The 24,287-nt window shown below is 48.1% G+C and overlaps 1 protein-coding gene across 1 annotated transcript in view; it reads left to right on the top strand.

Annotated features, from left to right (window-relative positions):
• Positions 1–20,446, top strand: part of LOC135389405 (mucin-19-like) — a 65,590-nt gene extending 45,144 nt beyond the window's left edge. Inside the window, exons 11-13 of the mRNA XM_064619473.1 lie at positions 5,584–5,689; positions 18,831–18,976; positions 20,321–20,446. Of these exons, the coding sequence (XP_064475543.1) occupies positions 5,584–5,689; positions 18,831–18,976; positions 20,321–20,367 (299 nt within the window). The 3' untranslated portion in view covers positions 20,368–20,446. The remainder of the gene's footprint in view (positions 1–5,583; positions 5,690–18,830; positions 18,977–20,320) is intronic.
• Positions 20,447–24,287: the final 3,841 nt, after the last annotated feature.

Here is a 24,287-nt window from a genome sequence, read left to right as displayed (position 1 = left end):
TCTCAGCGCTGCGCGGGACACCAAGGCACGTCCGCAGGCTGCGTGCCAGTGTACACCGAAGCTTGTGCTCAGACGTGGCTGATATACCGTGCAATACGGGCAAGCTGTATAGCAGGGAGCCGTGAACCAGAGTTTTGTGGAGCACAAGAAGATCCCGCTCAGTGCAGCCCCAGCGCACGCCGGCAAAGTGGCGAATCACATTCCCCCAGCGCTGAGCCTTTGAGATGATGAAGTCAATGTGCCTTCGCCACGACAGGTTGCGGTCCAGGATAACACCCAGGAACCTGTGAAACTTGACTTGTATGAGGGGGCAATCCCCAATCCGCAGTTGGAACCTCCGCATCTCTCTTCGAGTGAACGGAAGGACAGCGCTTTTTTCGGTGGAGATATCCATCCCCGCGTTCAAGAAGAAGTTGTTGATGGCATCCAGTGCTCTTTGCAACCGATGTTGAATTGCCGGCCGGGATTTTCCAACAGTCCAGATACACACATCGTCCGCATATATGGAGAGACTTACTCTCCTCGGTAGACATTCTTTGAGATCAACCATGACGATATTGAATAGTAACGGGCTTAGGACACTTCCTTGCGGGACACCCTGCGGGACAGCAGTCTTTTCTGTGTCACCCTCGCCTGTTCTGACAAAAATTTGCCTTTGGCTCAGGAAGTCGGAAAGCCATGCAAGCGCTTCCCCAGGCACTTGCGACCGAAGTAACGCATGCAGAACACCGGGGTGACTTACGGTGTCATACGCCCGCTTGACGTCCAGGAAGACAGCCATCACGATTTGCCTCCGGGCTTTCGCTTCCTCAACAGTAGAGACCAAATCCATCACCGAATCCATTGAACTACGATGCCTACGGAAGCCTGATATTTCCTGGGGGAAAACACATCTCCTCTCAAGCCTCGACCAACTCCTCTCAAACCACTCGAGCCTGTGCAGCACCATGCGCTCCAGAACTTTCCCTAGGCAGCTGGTAAGGCTGACAGGCCGAAAAGACGCCAGGTCCAAGGGGTGTTTTCCAGGTTTCAGTATGGGAACCACTAGGGCCTCCTTCCACTGAGCAGGGACTTGTCCATCCCTCCATGATTTATTGTAGATCTCTAAGAGGACCAGAAGGCAGGTGTCATTCAGGTTACGGAGCGCAGCATAGGTGACCAAGTCCGGACCAGGTGACGACTTTTTCCGAGAAAACGCCAGGGCCGCCTTGAGTTCTGCAACCGTGAAGTCTGCATCCATGTCGGGGTCCGATGATAGAGGAGCTTGGCTAATAGCGCGCTGTAGCTGCACAACATGTTCCTGAAAGCCTGAACATTTCGCCGCCTCGGAGCTCGCTGCTATGGTCTTGCAAAATTCGTATGCAACTTCCTTCTCGGGCTTGGAAATCGAGAGAGACAGAGATCGCAGAGGGTTCTTCGCCGGAGGAGCTTCCCGGAGACTTCGAGCAACGCGCCATACCTTCGCAGTACTGGTAAAAGGGGTCAGAGACGCACAGAACTGCCGCCATCTTCGTATGTCCACGGCCTTCAGGGCCTTTTGTACCATTACGTTTGCACGACGGGCATCCTGAACATCCGTGAGTTGGCCAGATCGCCGAGCCTTTCGCTCCGCCCGTCTCCTATAAGCACGCAAACGCTCCACTACTGGATCTGTACCTGCATGACCAGCAGCGACCTTAGCAGTCGTAGTGGACGACGTTATGCACCGCACAATGAGATCAGTAATTTCCTCTGCTGTCATTCCCGCCTGCACATCTTTCTTGCTCAGGTTGCGAAAGGACTGCCAATTGGTCAACCGAGCGATCCTGTGGCCTGCTCCGGGCGCGTACTTGGCATACGAGAGGAATATGGGGAGATGATCGCTGCCTCTGCCGTCCAAATCCGTACTCCAAGTGACATGTGGAAAAAGATCCCTGGAACAGAGCGAAACGTCTGCGTCCGTCGAGAACTCTCGACGCAAGAATGTTGGAGACCCATCATTCAAGACACAGAGGTCAAGATCTTCAATGACGTCGCACCACAGAGACCCCTTGCCATCGCGCTTACGGCTTCCCCACATAGGGTGGTGCGCATTTATGTCACCAACTACAAGCGAGGGAGCACCCAATCCACCAAGAGCCGACCGTAAGTCATGCATTGTCACCGGGACGGACGGCGGAGCATACATACTTAGAACAGACAATGTAGTTCTTCCAAGCTGAACTCTGCAATGCACAAGGTCGAACGGCAGTGGCCCCACCGGGTGTATCTGCGTTGCAGTCAAGTCACGCCGCACACAGAGCACTGTTCTCCACACTGACACGCCGGGTAGACCAAAAACATTGTAGCCACTAAGACGAAAGTCCGACTTCACATATGCTTCACTTATGGCCAGAAGGGGAGTCTTGTATTTCAACAGAAACAACTTGAGGTCCGGGAGCTTCGTGCGCAGACCACGCGCATTCCATTGGAGGAGGGTAGCCCGCCTATACAGGTGTTCCATGCCTTGCTGTTAGCAGCCTTTCAGTCGCAAGCAAGGCCTGCACCTCTGGTAGACCCGCAGCACCCGGAAAAGCAGCCAAAAGTGCCTTGAGAACCGCTATGACCAAGGGAAGTAGTACCGCTGCCGAGTCATCGCGACTCGTTGCCATTCGACTTGGTTGCTGTCGCTGGGTCGGCGTCACTCGATTCCTACGTGTACTCATCTGGGGGACCGCGGCCCGCTCTGCGACAGCAGCATAGGACTCACGCAAAGGAGACGACGACGGGAGAGGAGTCCTGGCATCCAGCTCCAGCATGGGCTCTTGGTTGCGGTTCAGAGACCGCTGAGTCCGACCTGGGCGACGCTTTCTCTTACGGGACTTCGCCGCAGCAGTCGTTTGTTGTTTGCATGGCGCTGTTTCCACCGGGGCATCGTTGCTACTACTGACCACAGGTCGGCCTACGCTGGGGAGTACATCCGTCTGGAAGCGCTGGATCGCCGATCTCTTCCGAGGACACAGAGAATGTGAGGCCGCATGTGGTCCGCCACAGTTTGAGCACTTTGGCTCACGCCGCGCAGTGCAATCCTGAAGGGTGTGCGAGCCTGAGCAGATCTTGCATCGTGTGGGCCAGCGGCAGTTGCGCGCGAGATGGCCGAAACGCTGGCAGTTATAACATTGGACTGGGCCATCCACGTACTCATAAACGTCATGTGTGCCAAATCCCAAGTGTACCTTGTCGGGAAGCTTCAGGGTGGGCTTAAACGTAAGGATAACGCTCCGAAGAGGAATGTAGCTGTCGGTACCGTCCTCGTGGTAAACATGACGGACTTGCCGGCGTGCAGAGATGACGCCTTCTCTCTCCAGGTATAAGGCAAGGTCTCCGTTGTCATAGTCCAGAGGGACATCATAGATCTTACCCATATTGGACACGTAGGAGGACGGTATTGAGACAGATACCGCAATCCCTGCTACAAACTCAAGCGCCAAGAGGTTCGATACAGCTCCCTCAGACTTCACAAAAACACACAAGCTGCCATCCTTGTTTATACGATGGTGGGGGATTGCCTCTTGCGCAGCAGTCCAGACGTCTCTAGCCACATCGTTTGGGTTTACTTTCCAGAAGGAACGGCTGACGTCGACGGGCTTGAACAGCACAGGTATTCCTTTTGGCCGATTCTTTCTATATGTGACCAACGTAAAGCGGTCCCCCATCTCATCATCTACAGGGTCCCTCCCGGGGTTGTATGGGATTGTGGTCTCCGACCAGTCACGGTGCGAAAGCTCAGGATTATGAGAGCCACTTGCCTCTGCCATCTGAAAATCAGCACAACTTGCGCCGATCGAACTTGCAGCAGGTGGAATTGCAGCGGGTGGACTTGCAGCTGGTGGATTCACGGCGGGTGGATTTGCACCAGTTGGACTTGCAGGAGGGGAACGCCCAACAGGCGATCGACTTCTGGATCTCCGTAAGACTCTTGCCTGCCTTGCCGGAGCTCGCGGAGTCTCTCGCCCGCCCTCCATAGGCAGGCTGGAGACCCCACAGGCCCAAGGGTGGACCGAAGGAAGACCTTAACGGTGCAGTAGAAGTATTTCAGAACTAAGCCTAGTTTACAGCTTGAGCGATAGAACGTACGCAACGTTCTTGCAGCTACAGTGATATTACAATACCTTATTTTGGATCTACAAACTGTTTACGTGCGACGGCAGAAGCAGGCGACTTCCCACAATCCAAACATGCTGTGACGCACGACTTCCTGGGATGAACTCCGGAAGTTCTCTTTCTACCAATGCGAGCCTCCGAAAACTGCTACTGCTCGTAGCCACGATTCACTTTAGAACACTTAACTTAGGGCGGTCGTCGAAGTGTTCGTACAAGCCACTTAACTGCAACCCTAAACTTAGTGCACTAACGCGTTAGTGCAACACTTGCCAAGTGTTACACTTAGGGAGGTTTCGTGTAAGCAGGCCCAGTGACCTCCTAGACGTCTGGGAGGCTCTATGTGTTGTGTTTGTCTAGGTGGAGCTCGCCTCTGCTCGTTTGCCTATCTTTTCCCACGGAAAGTGTTAGTTGCAGCGTACGCAAGGAAATTGCGTGTTGCGACTGCGCACGCACGAAACAGGAAGCTGCGTTCTGCACTTGCTCAGTGTGCACCGGCTATTTCCTGGTGCACACAAACGGTTTGCGTACACAGCACTAAAACTCTCTAACAAATGTAAGCGAGTGCTTCTTCCGGGAAAGGCTCGTACGTCTTTCTAGCGAACAACACGAGAACGTAAGCTTCAGGTACGATGTGGATTAATTCGTTCTTTAATTAACAAACCTAAAGTTTTGAATCATTGAAATATTATCACAGTTGACGTAGAATGAGTCGATCATAAAATACGTTTCGGTAACGTGTGAAAATTGAAGTGGTATTTTAAAAACGAGATTTTAACGAGTGACGAAAATAGTTCGTTTGCAGCACCTAAGATACCTATACCTACCTTACCTACTGGTATACCTATGTACTGGTATAAAAGGCAAACTACCAGAAGTTCGGGACTTCATCTGCTGAGACAAACTTTTGGTTCTGGTACAAACTGGTAATTATCCTATTCATCAGATGCCAGCTGCGAAAGAAACCCTAAACAGAATAAATACGTTTGTCGTGAGAAACTTGACAGGACGCGGGCAAATTCATACGAAACCCTACTACACTCTACTCTACTGTGTTTCAGTGTTTGTCATACATTTGTATGTAGTTTGTGAACGTGCATCGTGTCATGTGAAGCTGATCAATCATGTGATCGCAGTGCTCGTCGTGTGGGTACCTCCGCAGATAAACGCCATTATTGAAGAGGGAAGGCGGTTCTTCGGGGGAATGACACAATCGTTCATTTTACCGGACATTTCAACACAAATGACGTTAGTTTCTAGAGAAGCAAGACACGGACTCTTCACAGGCGTAGTGGATGAATTCGGCGACACTCACCAACACACAGCGGCTGTGTACCGGCTGTGGTAGCAAGCACAGATATGAAAATTACGGGTAGCAGTCACCCTTCTTGTGGCATGATTAGTGACCATACACGGCGTCATTTAGCGCACTGTCATCAATAGGGTTCATCTTTGTCTGTTCAGGCTTCTGCAATGTGACGAAGTTGATGCATCACTACGAAGTGTGCCACACCACATATCGCATGGTGAAACTTGCTGTACTAGAACGCTACAACAAAGAAGGTTGCAGGTAACGTTTTTAATTGCTCGTATTTATTCGTTATGCTGCAGGTTCCAACCGGCGTGTATAATGCGACTCATAAGATAGTATAGATGCAGGCAAGCTGGTGGACGATACCTATCTTCAATGGCGTTTGCAATGCAACATTTTTCGGAAAGTGCCGACCGGAAGCATTAAGTGTAATTAACAGGGAAGACATGGCATCGCTTCACATGGCTGCGCCCAATAACTTATCTGCAGGGAGGTGGCAGTGTTGGGTGCGGATACAATGCAACCGGAAAATCCAACAAATGCTCCCCAGAAAAAAAAAAAGTTATTACACGTTAAAAGGGAAGTTGGTTAGTTCCAACGTGCTGCAGGATTTCTACTCCAGTATTTTTTTAAATTCCGTGTTAGCGTCCGCAAAGCAACTGTGGCCATGAGCAGAAACAAATGTGGACAGGACAGCTGGAAGGAGTGGGGAACAGGGGGGGTTAGTATTCGTCCTGGACCGACTTCAGGGGGAACTGCGCCGACATTCGTCTCGAAAGTCTTCGGAAAACCCAGGAAAAATCTCATACAGCACAGCCGGTGGTAGGATTCGAACCACCACCTCCCAGTCTTCAGCACGACCTTGGCTACCACGAGCGGAACGCCTTAACCATAGCCTCCTATATACTACATGCCTGCCCAATGATTCGGAAGCACACAGGCGCTAGTCGTCCACAATAGTGGCGCTAGTTTCCTAGGTTGGTGATAGCTGCATCGATGCGATATCAGCAGGATTGGTTATGACGCCGTCCTCCTACACACTGATTTCAGATTACGACAGGTGGCGTCTGACAGGCAGATAAATGACATGACACCCCAAAGAGACTGTACCAACGCTAACTGACACGGTGTCTTTGGATAACCACTGGCTCATCGAGCGACGACAGAGCCTGCACAGCGTGCACCCATCCAGCTTCTTGCTGTTCTCTGTGCACGTCTGTACGCCGCATAGAGCCTAATACAGGGTGTCCCACCGAAAAAGGGTCATGGGCTAAAGAAGATACGGATTACTCTACACAAATGGAACCAGCTGTACGTGCTTGGCAGTTGTGTGGTCCATCCAAAAATATTTTTTCATCGCCCCTTGTCAATTAATTAGCGGTAATTAATTTTCTAACTTTTTAATTATCGATTTTAGCTCTCAGATGTCAATCAGGACGTTGTAGTACATGTCGAAAAAGACACAACTGAAGTGGTTCGAGGTCGCTATAGCTTGTGGTTTCGTTTTTTGCCGGGTTTAAAAGTTGGTTTCAGATGCCGGGTGGACCGCAAATCGCTGCCCACAATCCGGCACCTGCGCGCGACGATTCCAGCGCCCTCCGGCGTACAGTGACCTTGAGATTAGCGCTTCGAGACCATCCTTGGGCTGCGTCACACGAGAGGAAGGTATTTCACCTGTTACACGGCACACCTATCGGAGTGCACAGCAATCGTCGCGCGCGGGCGCCGAATTATGGGGAGCGCTGTGTGGCGCGCGCAGCTTCTGAAACCAATTTTTAAACCAGGGAAAAAACAAAACCACAAGCCATAGCAACCTCGAACCTCGAAAATAACGGCTCATTGCATCACAACGAAACCCACTGCATAGTATTACTAGTAGCCTAAAGTGTTTCAGAGTATTTCTGTACCGCAATTAATTAATTAATTAGTGGAAATTAATTTTGTAACTTTCTCCTTACGAGGATTACAACGAAGGTGTCAATGGTGAAGTTGCAGGCGCTGCCATAAGAAAACGAATCCAGTGTCTTGCAACAGTCTAGCTCTAACAACTCGTTTTTTCCCCGAGTCTGCAGAAATGGGCACGAACTTCCGAAACTTGGACGGAGCATCTTTCCGTCGCGTCAAAAGAGCGCTCTATCGCGGAGCCCTCTCATGTCCACTTGACGAACAAGGAGATATGCGATCCATTCCACCTACACACTTATCTATCACCCTTGCATGGTGCCGTATCCGCTAGACTATCAGGAGGCACGCTGACCATGACAACGCGGCGCTTTGTCTTTTTATTGTTTGTTTGATTTCCTCCTCTTTTTTCATTCTTTCGCCGTGAAGCAACTCAAAGTATGCGACAGGGAAGGTTATCTTTCCAGGGAAGCACCTTGAACCTGTAGCATGTGTTTACAAAAAAGAAAAACAAGCAAGCAAACCAGAAAACACAAGGAAGAGCTGTCGCGGATGGCATTTGTTCAGCCGCTCCTTTAACGTTTACGCATTTACAGCCACTATCTGTAAAATGGTTTGTGGCACAAGCAACGCTTTATTCCAGCGAAGAGCCAGCTGGTATGATGCTTCCCCTATGTGCTGCACAGGGAAAACAGAAAAGAGCAAGATAAAAATAATTGCCTCTTTTTGGTGTCACTTATTTTAATGACAACTTATTTTAAGATAGAACAACGTGAGTCTGCATTTCGCACATGTATTCCAACATAACAGAAACAATATCATGGATATTCAGAGCAGGTGCTCGAAGAGGTCGCCGTGCGTCATCACACAAAACCGGCATCTCCTGATTGTGTTCTCGGTCGCCCTCCGCAACATATCCTCGGGGATTTCACGGCAAACTTGAGTGATCTTCGCCCTCAGGGCATCAGGTGTTGTCGTGTCCTCTACGTACACGCGGTCCTTCACATATCCCCATAAGAAGAAATCCAGAGGCGTAAGGTCCGGGGACCTGGCAAGCCATAGCACTGGTCCGAACCTTCCCACCCACTGGTTAGGAAATGCGTGGTCGAGATAGGCGCGAGCTGGGCTGGAGCTGTGTGCGGGAGCGCCATCGTGCTGAAACCACAGCTTGCCATATCGCGCGAGTGGGAGGTTGGCGTAGGACTCTTCCACGGGGCCCTGCAGAACCTCGTTCAGGTATCTGTCCGCAGTAAATGTCCCATCAAGGAAGACGGGTCCAATGAGGGTCCCGTCGCAAATGCCGCACCAGACGTTGAGGGACCATTTGTATTGATGATGGGAATTTGCGAAGCCAATGGGGATTGGTGGTACTCCAATAATGAGCGTTGTGCAGGTTCACTTGCGCGTCCCGGGAGAAGTTTGCCTCGTCCGTCCAGATGACGTTACTAAAAAATTGCGGGTTCTGATCGACAGTGCGCAAAATCCAGTTGGCATAGTGCAACCGGTTTTCGAAGTCTCCTTGCTGCAACTGTTGATGCAGTTGAACGTGCTAAGGATGGTGTAAAGGATTGAGTTGTGTTTCATGACCGTTATGAGAACTGTATGTTATATTTGTCCAAATTGTAACATCAGACATCATCCGCCCACATCTGGTGTTGTTGGGGCATGTTTGCTCATTTTCTTAACGAGCCTGCGACGAGGGTTGACCCGACTGGTAATGTCAGTGGGGAAAGGGAATGGTATCGTTGCAGGTGCAGGGGAGCTGGGGTCCTCCAGGCAACTCGATCCGTCGCGACGGCCATAAATCTGGGTTCTGGCGCCGGAGGCATGCACTGACCAAATTTAGGTCGTGCACGGGTTGACACCTCGAAACGTTGGTCGTAAATCCCGTGGAGAGAGTGTACAATCGGGTGGTTCTGGTCTGGACAAACATTTAAACTGGGCCAACCACGAGCTGTAACCCTTTGAACCCAGGCTGCCCGATTGGAAGCCTTCAGCGGAGGTTGTGGCCCTATCTGTCACCCTTTTAAGCGGCCGCAGCGACGAAAAGAGACCTGGGAGCCGGACTTCGGAACATGTAACTGGTGATAATAAATCTGGTAAATATCCCTATGTACCATAGTCTCCAGTGAGTAAAGCCCGTATCACCGTCATCTGAGTCGGGCTTTAATCAGTGCCTACCGAGCAGATTCCGAACCATCCCTTCATCGAACTCGGAGCGGCGGAGAAGAATTTGGACACTTCGTGCGCATCGTCATCGCCCATCCGTCACCCGCCACTCGGGACGAGAAGAACAGACAACAACAACTTCGAGTTCGAGTTTTTACTGACGGAGGCAGGCCTCTTTTGCTACCCTCCACACCGTCGACAACGGAACGCCACTCTGACTGCTGGCCTCGCGGATGCTGGCTAGAGGGTGTGCCTCAAAGAACGCCAGGATGTTGGTTCGAACGTCGTCTGAAGCTGTCGATGACCTACGTCGCTTTCGGGAAAACTTCCCAAATTCTTTTAGCGTTTCGTACTGAGGAACAATCGTCGCAGGGCTTGGTCTCCTGCCGGTATGCCACATCTGAAAAATCACTGCCTTTTTCTTATTGCTCTGTGCAGCACCTAGGGCAAGCACCATGTCAGCTCTTCGTTGGAATAGGGCATTATTTGACCCGCAGAGCACCCAACAAGGAGTGCGTGTACGGAGACGAAAGTGAACAAAGAATCAACCCAAGCAGCACAATGTACTGAAAGTCGAGTGCAATAGGGGTGGACGGTATGTGTCTTATCGATGTTCCTTAGTTTCACGAGTCTGTTCAAGGCCTTCCACCTACCCATCCACCCCTATGGCACCCGACTTTCAGTACATTTTGCTGCTTGGGAAGGTGCTTCGGTTGAAAGATAACATTCCTTGTCCCGTACTTTCAGTTGCATCACGGCGAAAGAAGAAAAACCAGGAGGAAATCAAACAAACCATAAAAAGACAAAGCGCGCGTTGTCATCGTCACTGCGCCCTCTGATCGTCTAGCAGATACGGCACCATGCAAGGATGATAGATAAGAGTGTAGTAGGTGGAATGGATCACATATCGCCTTTTTCGTCAAGTGGACGTGGGAGGGCTCTGCGATCGAGCGCTCTTTTGGCGTGACGGAAACATGCTCCATCCAAGTTTCGGAAGTCCGCGCACATTTCTGCAGACCCGGGAAAAAACGATTCGTTAGAGCTAGAGTGTTCCAAGACACTGGATTCGTTTTCTCATGGCTGTGCCTACAACTTCACAATTTACATCTTCGTTGTAATCCTCGTAACTAGAAAGTTATAAAATTAATTTCCACTACTTAATTAATTAATTGCGCTACAAAAATACTCTGAAACACTTTAGGCTACTAGTAATACTACGCAGCTGGTTTCGTTGTGATGCAATGAGCCGTTATTTTTTTAAGGTGGGGTTCGAGTTAAATGAAACACCCTGTATATATAAGTCGAGGTAGGTACAAGAAATGAAACGGCCACGAGGTTTTACAGGTGTGGAAGGAAGAAGACGCGAACAATATATTTTATGGAAGTTAGGAACACTATTTATTAGGGAGAAATTAAAAGTTAGATGAAAAAGGGTCGACGTTTCGACGGTGGTACTGTCTTCGTCAGGACAAAAGATGGACAGGGGGTTAGACATTGCTTAAATAGGTTTGGTACGGGACGTCATAATCAGTACAAGCGCGCCACGTGGCGCGCTTGTACCGATTATGACGTTTATTACGATATTAACTTTTAATTTCTCCCTAATAGTGTTCCTAACTTCCCTAAAATCTGTTGTCCGCGTCTTTTGCCTTCCACAACTATATATATACAGGGTGTCCCAGCTAAACGCGAACGTATATACCGGGTGTTTCAGTTAAATCCCCGGGCTAAATAATTCACGAACGGGTGCACCAATAGACGAACTTTCTTTTTTACAAGTGTCTGTCCGATACCACCTACAAGCTGCACACCGTGTGAATGAGTGGGAGGCGCTCATTATTAAAATAAAAATGCAAATGAGTTTCGTCAAAAAGCGTATCTTCTAAAGCAGGGCGCTGTCGGCATTAAAATGGGTACTACCCCTTTTGGGACCTTCAGTGGACACCTTTTAGAGAAAAATCTGCCACCGAAGCGGGTCATTTGTTGCAGTAATTCATTGGTTTCGGTTTACGTATTTTTGTCGCGGCTGGTCGCGGCGAAGCGCAAAAGGGCGTATTTCATTGGTGTAATTCATTGGTGTAATTCATAAATGTAAGGATGTAATTTATTGATGGATAAGGGAGTGAAAGAGCGTCCTTTTGCGCTGCGCCGCGACCAGCCGCGACAAAAATACGTAAACCGAAACCAATTAATTACTGCAACAAATGACCCGCTTCGGTGGCAGATTTTTCTCTAAAAGGTGTCCATTGAAGGTCTCAAAAGGGGTAGTACCCATTTTAATGCCGATAGCGCTCTGCTTCAGAAGTTACGCTTTTTTACGAAACTCATTTGCATTTTTATTTTAATAATGAGCGCCTCCCACTCATTCACACGGTGTGCAGCTTGTAGGTGGTATCGGACAGATACTTGTAAAAAAGAAAGTTCGTGGATTGGTGCACCCGTCCGCGAATTATTTAGCCCGGGGATTTAACTGAAACACCCGGTATATATATATATATATATATATATATATATCACTTTTTCCGAGATGAAATCATTGCAATATATCATATCCTGAAGGGCACTCCTTAGAACGGCATTAGCAAACTCCTAAGCCAATGTCTTAATCAGCTTTCAATAATTAACTGTTTAATTATGCTACGAAGTTGTCCCAATGAGAACATCTGGTTCCTTCGGTCACCTGATACCGGAGCAGTTTTCAGAACAAAAATCCGTTTAATAGATCGTCCGCAAAAAATTCGTGAAGGAACACCATTTCTTTCTTTTTCATTGCGCATCTTCGGAGCGCGCCTTTCCTTCACCCCCAATGTGAGAGGGTGGCAGGGAAAGGTAACGGTAATGGTAACGGAAACAGAGACGGTATATTACCGAAATTGGAGATGGTAACGATAACGGAAACGGAAACGCATACCACGGTGCGCCATTACCGGAAACAGAAACGGAAACGAATTTATCGTCCGGTATTCAATTCGGGTAATGGCTATTCCTGTTGTGCGATGACATTTGAGTGACTAAATACTACACGAGAGCGCGCAATACTGGATCTCGAGGGTGACTCCGTCGCTTACCTCGTCCCAGCCCTCATAACTCATTACATCAACACAATACTACACCATAGCACGAGGAGGAGGCACTACGAGTTTTAGTTACTTATTTTGGATTACTCTTTTTTTTTCATTCCACCGTGGCCATGGCAGTATTATTTACTACTGATAGTGTCCACTTATGAATGCGACATTGGATGAAGGTTACGCCCGTCTTGAGTTGCTGGACTCCGAGTGACTGAAGACATGTTCCTGCTTTTTTTTTTTTTTAATCTTGCAAGATGTGCGCATCCCAACGACGTAAAATTACTTGTGTAGTGTGTACGCGTGACACCGAAGCAGCACTTGGGCTAAACAAGGCGCTGATAGAGCCGGACAGGCTGTCATCCCGCAGCTCTGTAACAACCGTTCCATTACCGGAAACAGTAACGGAAACGTAACAGAAACGAAATTGAAAGGAAAGTATCAGAAACGGATAACGGGAACGATAATATAGCAGTATCGAAAATGGCAACGGTAACCAAAATACGTCCGTTATCCTTCCCTGGGTGTAAGAGCACACTACCGCCTCTCGCGTCCTGGAAAAAGATTAACAGAAAACAGAAAATGCAACCCAAGATAAGGGCAGTTCCGACAGAGTCACCCGATACATTTGTTTTTGTTTTGTTTCCGCAAGTTAAAGCTCATCTTCGACGCATGAGGCGGCACTGTGCTCCTTCACCCTCTCACATTGGGGGTGAAGGACAGACGCGTCTCCGAAGATGCGCAATGAACAAAGTAAAGAAAAAAATGGTGTTCCTTCACGAATTTTTGCGGACGATCTATCGAACGGATTTTTGTTCTGAAAACGGCTGCGTTATCAGGTGACCGAATGTACCAAATGTTCTCATTGGGACAACTTGGTAGCTTTTATAATTAAAGAGTTAATTTACTGAAAGTTAATTAAAACATTACCTTAGGAGTTTGCTAATGCCCTCCTAAGGAGTGCCCTTCAGCATATGCTATATTGCAATTGATTTCATCTCGGAAAAAGTGATATATATATATATATATATATATATATATATAATATATATATACAGGGTGTCTCAGATAAATCCCCGGGCTGAATAATTCGGGAACGGCGCCATCTATCGGGAAACTTTCTTTTTTGTTACCATCTCTGAGATATCGTCCCCCAGCCAGGCAGTGTGAAATTTATGTGCGCACTTTCATTAATTAGCTAAAAACAAAAATCAATTACCCGGAAATGACAGCTTTCAAAGAACGCGTCCGACGGTACCGCGACATCTACTACACCATTGGGGATCTTGAGTACATACCCCTCCGAGGAAAAAAAAAATCATCGGGTCTAGTCATTTTCGCGAGTAATTAATTAGTTTCGGTTTACATATTTTCCTCGCGTAGGACCGCAAACACAAGTTCTTTCACATTGCTATCCTCCTCGGAATTACGTGTTCTTCCGCATGTTCTGGTGGACGATATCTCAGAGATGGTAACAAAAAAGAAAGTTTCCCGATAGATGGCGCCGTTCCCGAATTATTCAGCCCGGGGATTTATCTGAGACACCCTGTATATATGTAAAAAATATGTTTGCATTTAGATGGGACACCACACATTATATACATAAATGTATATTATAGGCTATATAAAGGCTTATAGCCACTGGTGCTTCGCGGCACTAACACAGAATCAAAAAAGTATTCTTGAGCGGTTCTCTAGACGCCCACGTACCTCCGGACATCCTTTCCATTCCGGCTCATCGCGGCAATGTACAGGGATACACCCGTAAGCACCCTCAAACGGTTGCATGTTGCGAACATTCTTCGTCATTTCTTTATACGGGTTTAAAGTAACAGCCCCTAGAGAGGCTTGCCACTCTTGCCCTGGTTACATGTTACACATAACATCATTTTGGGGTCAGGTGGCTTCGCGTATATTCCGTCTTGTCGCTTGCCAACATTTTCTTGTCGGCATAAAACGACGAGATTGTCGTAGTTTGCTAGTGTAAACTACATGATGCTTCTTACTTGACATGGTAGCTTACCCTTCCGAAGTCTGAGCGCATTGCATCGGCTGAGCGAGTCTTAGCACCACTGTCCTTATCGCGTCATTTGGAGTGGCCAGCGTTCCAAAGGCACTTTTGTAAAACCTACTTGTTTCACTGCGAGATTATTTTATAGAACTAATTGCTGAAGTGAATTGAGGTGTTCAGGCCGCTGTCAGGTAGCTATGTTACCTTTAGCCTGCAGCTTCCTCGCTACGCTTGTAGTAATACACGAATAAACAAAGTCGAAAGACATTACAAAAGGACGCAAAGAAACAGAAAGTACGTTGTTTACGATCGGTTCGGCCGCCGATCATGTGCGTCGCCATGGCTATGATCACGTGTTCGTTGACGTCAGCAATGGCGAGTGACAGGGACGTGTCCAGAGTGCACTGTGTTTCGGTTGTACGCTACCCCCTGCGGATCGAAGATCATCCCTGTGCTGCCCTGTTACGGAAAATCACACCAAGGCAGAAAGTGACGGTCTCGCACAGATCAGGATGTTTAGTGGGTTGCAGGCCTTGTTCCCACAGAACCACGGAAACGTTGACGCTTTCCTGAATAGACCAATGTGTTAGATATGTACAATGTCCCGTAGCTGTTTGGGGCATTAGGTTTTTGTCTTTGTGTTTGTTCGGCACCTCTTCTGCGTGCCATCGCGTCTCGCGTGGTGTGCTCCGTTGTTCCTTCTTTCCTCTACGCCATTTAAGTCTTCTGAGGCAACGTTGACACACGACTCGACTGCTTGTCTCTCGTATTGCTACACCTGCGGTTACTGCTTAAGAGGTTATGGGCCTAGGACGCCTCGACGACTAGCACAGGGACGCTTGGCGGATGGGAAGGTAACCAATACGCAAAGAAGGAATGGGGCTACGAAACGAGTTCAAGATTGAGAAGCTGACGTCGGAAAATTACCATGCCTGGTCCATCAGCGCCAAAGCTGCGCTTGTGCAAAAGGGTTAGTGGGAAGCCGCCGACCAGCGATACCCAGGAGTTGAGATGACGAACGACGAGAGGAGGGTCAATAATAACGCAATCGCCTTCCAGCTACCTGGATGACATTAGAGCCTGTGTCTTGGCACACGAAGCATGGAGATCCCGCGCCAAATGCACACGAAGTGATGGACTGTTGCATATTTTGCAGTTGCTTCGTGATTTCGTGAACGTCACGATGAAGAGGGAAGAGCCCATGAAACAGTGTTCGAGCAGGCTCATGGACCTGCACAGGAAACTTTCCAATACACCCTCAGAAAAATGGGAGTATGGGAAGCACCCTTGGGGGTGCTCACGCTCGTCACACATATGACTCCCTTCGCGGTGTTTAGGCTACTCCCCATGTAAGGGTGTTCTCCTGGCTCCCTTGCTAAGGGTGTCCCCTCGACTCCCCTCCCTGAGTGTTCCCTTACACCCTTCCTGCAGGTGTTCCCTTGACTACTCTACCAAGTACATTGCAGAGAACACTAACCACTCTTGTTTTCCACTCTGTGGTTAAGTGATGTTACTTCATTGGGCTTCTTTTGTTTTGTTTTTTGTGCAGATACTGATCTGCGCTGCACCGCGTTTCAAAAACAATGGTGCCCTCGCCCCAAAACACGAACAACAGGGAGTTTTAGTTCCCACTACGATAACACGCCGATCGACACGATCTCGGAAAAACAGACACGACTCACGAGTCGGTGGGAAGCGCTTGTCCGCAGCTTTAGTTTGCAGACGAAGAGTCACCGAGAACAACCCACCGATACGGAAAATCAAGCGGGACGTCATCTGTTCGCACAAATCTTAACTTCGTTTACTAGTGTCCAGTTATATTATGCGCATGAAACGCGTGTTACAAGCATTTGTATCAATGGTTGTGGAAGACGTAATGTTGCTAAATGTTTCTCTGCGCATTTATGCGCCGGCAACAGCTTTTGGTGAAAAATAGTCCCCGAAACAATGCACATCTTCACTTAGGCTTAGACGTCCAGACGGGGGAAGTCAGTGTGAAGTCCGCACACTACGCCTCATCAACAGTCCACTGCCTTTTCTTCGGAACATCCACTACGTACCGTACCCGTGGTTGTCGCCCAGCCATGATTTTGGGGAGTTGCAGACCAAAATCGTTCGCAGTGCACGCCGCGAGCGAACGATATTGTTTCTGTTGTTGTCAGCCATCTTGTTTGTAAGTGAACGCTCTGCGCATGCTCCAGCTGAGTGGGAGCACGAAAGCTCGCACGAAAGATGTCCGATAAATTCGGAATGAGTGGGATTCCGATATTTTTCGTAGCCGATAGCGATCTCCGACTCAGTATACGCATGCGCACTTTGCGGAAAGCTGAGTAGGAAAGTTATCGGAGGAGCAGAAGTGGCTAGCTAAAACTCCCTAACAAGTGCAGTGCCTCTCCGTCTTCCTCAAGAATCCAGGTAGTCGCATAGGCGAAAGAATTTTTTTTTCCGGAAACAGTACCGCAAGCGATACTGCCCCGACGACCTTGTTATCGGCCGCGCCGTTCAAAGCCGTCATTGAGATTGCAGTGCTATACGACCTAAAATTTTACAACCCGCTCCTAGAGTACAAAAGAGCGAAGCACCTTCGTAACGGTGACGGACATAGGCCTCATCAACTGGCACTGCACCTGCAGTAACTTCAGGGCACTTAGCGTTACAGAACAGTTATCCCTTTCTATCGGAAATTGCGTTTCCTACTTGACCTGCCGCTTCCCTTGTCATTAGAGAGTATTTCCACGGACATTTTCCCTCGAATGAAACGACCGATCCGATTGCCAATTACAATTATATTGATAAAAAAAAGACTGCATTAGAGAAGCAGGCATCTTTATGAGCACAAGAACAAGATTTAAGCACAAGCTTGCTTGCAAAGTTGTAATACCCGTTCCCCCGCTGATGACTGCGAAGGTGATTCTGAAGACCAACGCAGCGACTCTTTGGAGAAGGGATAAGCGTCACACGCTAGGAAAGCGACACATAAAGCTCTCTGTGCGAAGGACAACAGCGCAACAGCCAGCCACGTGTGGTATTTGGATAGCGGTGCAACAGACCACATGACGTTGGATAGTAGTCAGATTTAGAAGTCAGTCGGAACTTTTATTCAACCCCGGCAGCTGTAGAGATGGCTAACAAAGAAGTCGTGAAGATACTTTGGAAAGGTCACGTTGAATTCCAGCTCTCGGAGAAGAACGGCGGGACGGCATTCGTTTTGAAGGATGACATGTACGTACCAGAATTAGATGGAAATCTCCTGTGTGTCGGAAGAATTGAAGACCTAGGGCTCCGAGTCGTTTTTGGTGGTGGGAGAGCAGAAGTGCGAGACAAGAACGGAGTGCTAATTTTGTCAGCTACTCGAGTTGGGCGGTTGTACGCGGTGGAAGAGTTGCGTCAATCATTGAAACTATTGACGCGGTCGAAAGACCTTGGACGCATCCTTGTTCCACCGACGTCTAGGACACCTTCACATGGGAGCTGTACATCGTTTCCTTGGAGGAAACGAGTCATAGGAAGAAGGAAGCTGTCTGCCTTTTAGGGAAGTTGAAACGAAAATGTTTCCCGCCTACCCAGAGTTCGGGCCACTCCACCATTGGGACTGGTGCACTCAGACGTCGGAAGCGTCACCCCACCGTCCAAGGGTGGATCAAATTACTTTGTGACTTTCATTGACGACTACTCGCGGTATGCTGTAGTCTATCCAACGAAGAAGAAGGATGAGGTACTGGAAAAATTTCGTCATTACAAGCAAATGGCAGAGAACATGGACTGACTATAAAGGATTTCGTAGCGACAACAGAGGAGAATACACCGGAAGGGACTTTGCCGAGCACTTGCAGAAGCATCGAATGCAGAGACAGCTCACGGTTCCGGGCACGCCCCAGCAATCAGCAACCAAATCAAGAGGGAGAGAGGAAAAAAAGCCGTCAAGTTTGGTTAATAAATTCGTTGACCCGTCGCTCCCATCCTGTTTGCGCGCAGAAGCCGCCGAATTACTGATATTTCTCTCAGCGTGCGTTCGATATGTATATCGATGTGATAACGATATTTATATCGATGTGAATATCGATATTTTTATCGATAAATGTCGATATTTTAAAGGAGCCGATAACATCGCATGCATAAAATACCGATAATATCGATAAGAATATCGATATCGTTCCACCCCTACTTCCTAGCATCTTCCGCACACAACATGATGTGAACCCACTTAAAATGTAGTATAACCGACATCAATTATTGCACTCTCTTGCAGGATTTTTGGGAGCTACATCGAGTGTGCCTACAACCTTCTGATATTCTCTCAGTGTCCTCTTTACGTCTTCAAGAGAACGGAAGGAGGTAAACATTACGAAACGGCGAGGCGAATCTTAAAAGACATCTGCGTTAACGAACTCACTGGTAAGCGACAGAAGGTACAGATGAGTGATGACTGTCCACAGCGTTTAGACGGAGTGCAGATAGCCACATTGCATCCGCATTAGCTCCAGAATGTTCTGCAGGTGCTAGGAAGTTATGTGTCTCCGTTGATGAAAGTGATTGTAAACCAACTTTCGCTATACAGATTAACTGCTCATTTGGTCGGTGAGCACGACGACACGATCATTTCCGCTATCATGAAACCTGTATGCAAGTCTTCTGCTGAGGACGATAGGTGTAGAAAGCGCACTCCTCATGAATGCGAAGGCGTGGCGAAGGTACAAACGGATCCTGTAGCTGTTGTGAAAGCATCCGGGGAGATTACTGTGCGTTGGTCAACATGATCCATTAGCGCTTCCATTAGCTGTGGTTCAAGTCAAGTGTGCCATATTTATTTGATATTGGACTTTGGATCGTTACACCAACAAAAGGGATCAGCATGGTCCAATACGCACAGGTGACTTCGGGACATGTTTGTGTTTGCGTATGGAACCGCGGCCCAGCTGTACGACTTGATACAAATTGTGGTTTATCGAGCTTTTTCTTGAACAAAGGAGTGTCTGAGGTGCCGTACAGACGTGCATATCAAGTTCTGAAGGCACAACTGGGAAGCGACTCAGATGCAGGGATTTCGCTACACCCCTTGGTTTTTTGCAACACCCGCCTGAAATTTCTGAGATTGCCCAGTGCAGCTCAACAACCAATACATATATCCATAAACATATGCCCATATAAACATATACTCCTCTCCACACACAAAAACGTAGAGGTCGATTTCGGGTGAAATTACTGCTTAGAAGCGACACGAAGCGCTGTTAGGGCGAGTCACTGCCGAGGGAGCACGTGGCTTTTGTTTTCAATTTCCACGTGTCTCTCTCGCTCCAGCATGTATCTCTCTATAAACTGTGAGAAAGTTTGACAACAAATTTTGCTGGAATGATTTGTTATTTAATGTCGGTAGCATGAAATCACCAAAAATGAAATATAAAATTGTCACAAGTTTGAATGCAAGACACGAAGACAGCCGTTGGACATTGTTCAAAGTTGGTCTAAAGGGTTGAGCGCTGTGAACGTGACCTTGTTGTATATGTTTCGTGTGTCCACCACGGTATGCGCTTTCATCCAGCGCTAATGGCGCGAGTCTTGTTAACTATTTCGACATCTCTTTTTCGCTGCTGATAGCTTTGCACAGCGCGTGAAACTCAGTTGTAGTCACAACGTTCTCATCGGTGAAACAGTACACACTTCGTTTCCGCTATTTTAATTTGAAGAAACTGTTAATGGCTGTTAATATTTTGTCTAACAGGTGCATTTATTTTATTTCAGAAATGCGTACATCAAGTGTTCTGACTGGATTGCGTGCAAGAGTATGATGTTTGTGTTTCTCCCCTAAATTAATATGTGGTGGTGATGTATAAAAATAAATGTTAAGCCTTAGCCGACAGTAGCCGAATGAAACAGCGGATCTCGTTTCATTGCCTATCCAGTTTTTGAACTGGCGCTCACGGATTGATATTGTGAAACGTGATGCTAGATGGAGCCACGGGTATTGCGTGTGAGCCTCAAAGGAGTTATCGGTCGGAGTGCGATTAGAGTGCGCCAGGTGGCGTGGTTGAAAACGCGGGCAAGTTCGGTACGGAAATCGGCAATATGTTTCGTGAATGTATCGCCTTTAGGGCAGAGCGCATGTTGCGTCAGGGTCAGACTTTCATACACTGTTGGTGTCAGAGGTGAGGATCATCACGAGGACGAATTAAAGTGAGGACGTCCCTACTCTCACGTCTCATCTCACCCTCACATCACGGACGCTGAGGTGAGCTGAGCTGAGCTGAGCTAAGTAGAAAAAAAATTGCGATGAGGTAAGGTGTGGAGAAACATCAAAGATTCGTATCCGTATTGGTTAATGCAAAATATGAACTTTTTAATTGATACAAATAAGCTGAACCCGAAACAGAAGAAATGAAACAGGCATTGGGTAATCAGAACTATAATTACAGGACATCGAAAAAGATATCAACTTGTAACTTTCACTTCTAACTTTTCTTGCACTGGAACTTATTTTCGAAGGAGAATCTGTTCCCCGTTGTCCCAGGAAGGTGAGCAATTTTGACTAGCCACTGTTCTATAGTAAACACAAAATTTAATCGACGTCCGTTTTGTTAATTGAAACGTAGTCGCTGCTCCCTAAAGCGCCTTGTAATGTATATGTGACTTAATGCTGATTTGCATATTTTGCCTCAGCTTTTTTTCTTCCCATGTATCCACACGTAGGACATGAGGTTCCCCTGCAAACAACAGGGATACGATTGAAGTGAGACGAGGTGAGGAATATTTCCAGGGAAAAGATTTAGGTGACGTGAGGTGAGGAAAATTTTCAAGAAAGTATTTGGCTGAGTTGAGATTAGCGTGTGTGAGAAAAAGTGTGTGTGAGAAAAGAATCTCGATGAAATCGACCGGAAAGGCGCACAGGTGCACTCCACATGGGCGGCTTACTGGCAACCTCGTCGGTGCGGCATCTGAGAGTGACTCCGCCTTCGTCGGTTGGGAGCGTGGTGTCTACGCAGGCTCGGAAATGGTCGGGAAGGCTACCGCCATTTGGTGCGTCGGGGTTACGTGCCTGCGCGCGGCAGAGAGACGCCACTCTCGACGACAGGAGTCTGCTGTACCAATGTATCAAGCAATGCGAGCACACCGTCGCGTCGTCTGCTGCAGCCTGCGGGCTCGGCGGATATCGCAGGGTGCTCGCCGATGGTCCCTAAAGGACATCTTGCCCCCAACATGGGCCTTTTTCTCTCTCGCGCGCGCGTGCTCTCAGCTTCGTTGTGACTGTTTCTGCATGGAAGCAATTTTCTACCTTCTGTTGAGCTAAAAGCGGTAACTTCGGATATCCACGCAACTTGTTTTCCCGTTATGCAGTACAAAAGCCTTATTGACGTGTGTCTCATGACAGCGGGAAGTTCGGATTCTTGTTGTGCGTATATACACAGCCTAGTATGCATGGAACCGATTTTCAAACTTGACGTAGATACATAAGTGCTGGCGCACATGTTTTGTTTCCAATTCTGCATTTGTCTCCACTGAGCGCAGCATGAATAGACTGCGACGTTTCCGTAAAACTGTTCCCCCGCAGCATCCCATTTATTTTCCTTTTTTTTTTTTTTGCGTTTCGTGAGTTGTTTGGTGTCTACTGCCTCGTGTAGCGATGTTGATCGTAGAAGCTACGTTTAACTTCGAGCTGTTGCTGTCGTGGATCATAACTGCGTGACTACTGCACGATAAGAGCTCGCCAAGTGAATAATTTCTAGTTACAAATGAAGCAGAATTACTCCGATGGTTTCCAAAACATGACTCTTTTCAGCATGTACTCGGTCTAGATGTAACTCAAAATGTTGTGTCAAAACTTCCCTGAACATCTTCGTCCCAGTATTTTCTTGCGGTATCCTTTGACAGGCGGAAGAAGAAGACCAAGACAAACCTCGGATAGTGGTGTGAATGCGCTCCTCGTGAAGCGGAAAGATCGCGTAGATTCAACTAAATCGGCCCCATAATCAAGAGGAACCACGTAGACAGCCGCCACCACGCCGACAATTCCCACAACGAACGCCGATATGTTTTGCGCAGGCGAACATCCTCAACCAACCCCTGCGATAGAGGACGCTCACTGACGAGGTGCGGTTGCGAGAAGTGGGTCACGTGGCCCACCCGTTGTCATAGAGACGACGGTCTACTCCGAAGCGACGGTGCGGCGGGAAAGGGCAACGCCTGCTTATTGCCTCCTCTCTCTCCTTCGCTACGTGGACATATAAAGTCAGAATTCGTCTGCTCCTGAGATTCGCCGTTCTGCGAATTCAGGAACTCGCAAATGACTGCAGCTAACTTGGAACCTGTTGAACTGAATCTCTACAGACAAAAAAGTACAACACGCGTTCCAGAAAATCGTTCTTGAGAAGATATTGGATCGTTTTGCGCTTTATTTAAAAGTTTTCCCATTCAGTACGTGGGGACGTTCAATCACTACTCGCAGACGACAGTGGTTCTTCTTCATGGCTACGACCACTGAAAGCACGTTCGTGATTGGCTACCGCCGTTGAAAACACGATCCCGACTGGCTGACTCTTCTCACGACTCACGACGAGTAAGCAGGCTTTCCCTATCTAGGTGATGTTAGTAAGGGGCCCCACTGGCAGGTCTCTAGCTGACTTTTTCTTTTAGCAGAGCCAGTGGAGTGCCCCCCCCCCCCCCCTCGGCCGCGTGAACATCGGTAGCGAATGGCGAAAGCAGAGCCGGAATCTGGCGCCAAAAGGCGCGCGCTGACTTGATCGAACTGCGCACGTGTGCTGCTTGCTCTCTCCTATACCCTTTCCACCAGCTCCCATGGCATAGTGGTTAAGATGATCGCTTTCCACGCAGAGACTGGGAGGTGACACGGGTTCGAATCCTGTCACCGCCTGTGCTGTTTGAGGTTTTCCCTGGGTTTTCCGAAGACTTCCCAGACGAATGTCGGCACAGTTCACCCCTCAAGTAGGCCCAGGACGCATACTGATCCCCCTGTCCCCCCACTCCTTCCTGATGTCCTCTCTCCATCTGTCCATGTCTGTACGCCGCTCATGGCCACAGGTGCTTCGCGGCGCTAACATGGAATTCCTTTCCGTTCTCCGCCGGGCCATCTGCTAATATTATCGGGAAGCAGAAAATGAAAACTGAGAACACAAAGAAATGCACGTGTACAAATTTATTGACACTGTAAACACATACGTAAACAAGACCCGAAATTGGAATGCAAGTAAATGTACACGATGGTTACAGAATGATAAATACTTCAGTGCAACATAAACCGTGGCTACCATATTACACAATCTTTAAAGGAACCTGTTCGGTTTGGAGAAAGTAGATATTATTACGCACGGGCCATTGTCTTCATCCTAGTACAACTGTAGAATTTTCAGGTGACAGGGGCTACATGCTCAGGAATTGCAGGGCCACGAACAGGTGTTCAGCTGTCGGTGTCTCAAAAAAAAAAAAAGAAAAAAAATTAAGGATATGGTAAAGCTAAGCATAAGCAATGTTAATTGGCTAAATGCGCTATGCAAGATATGCTATGGGCCTTATGGCCGTTACGCACTGACGTGTCGACTAATGAAGAAATTCAAGGTTCCAGGCGTGCGCGATACACGCTGCTTTCCTTTTCATGCACACCAGCGCATTACACATCAGACACATTCAAATAGCAGAAGAACGCACTAGTAACGCAATACAGAATGGCACATGAACCAGGTCATGACTCATGACCGGC

The sequence above is a fragment of the Ornithodoros turicata genome, chromosome 1, assembly GCF_037126465.1.
Source record: "Ornithodoros turicata isolate Travis chromosome 1, ASM3712646v1, whole genome shotgun sequence".
NCBI classification, from domain to species: Eukaryota; Metazoa; Arthropoda; class Arachnida; order Ixodida; family Argasidae; genus Ornithodoros; species Ornithodoros turicata.
This window is presented reverse-complemented; position numbering and strand designations above follow the sequence as displayed.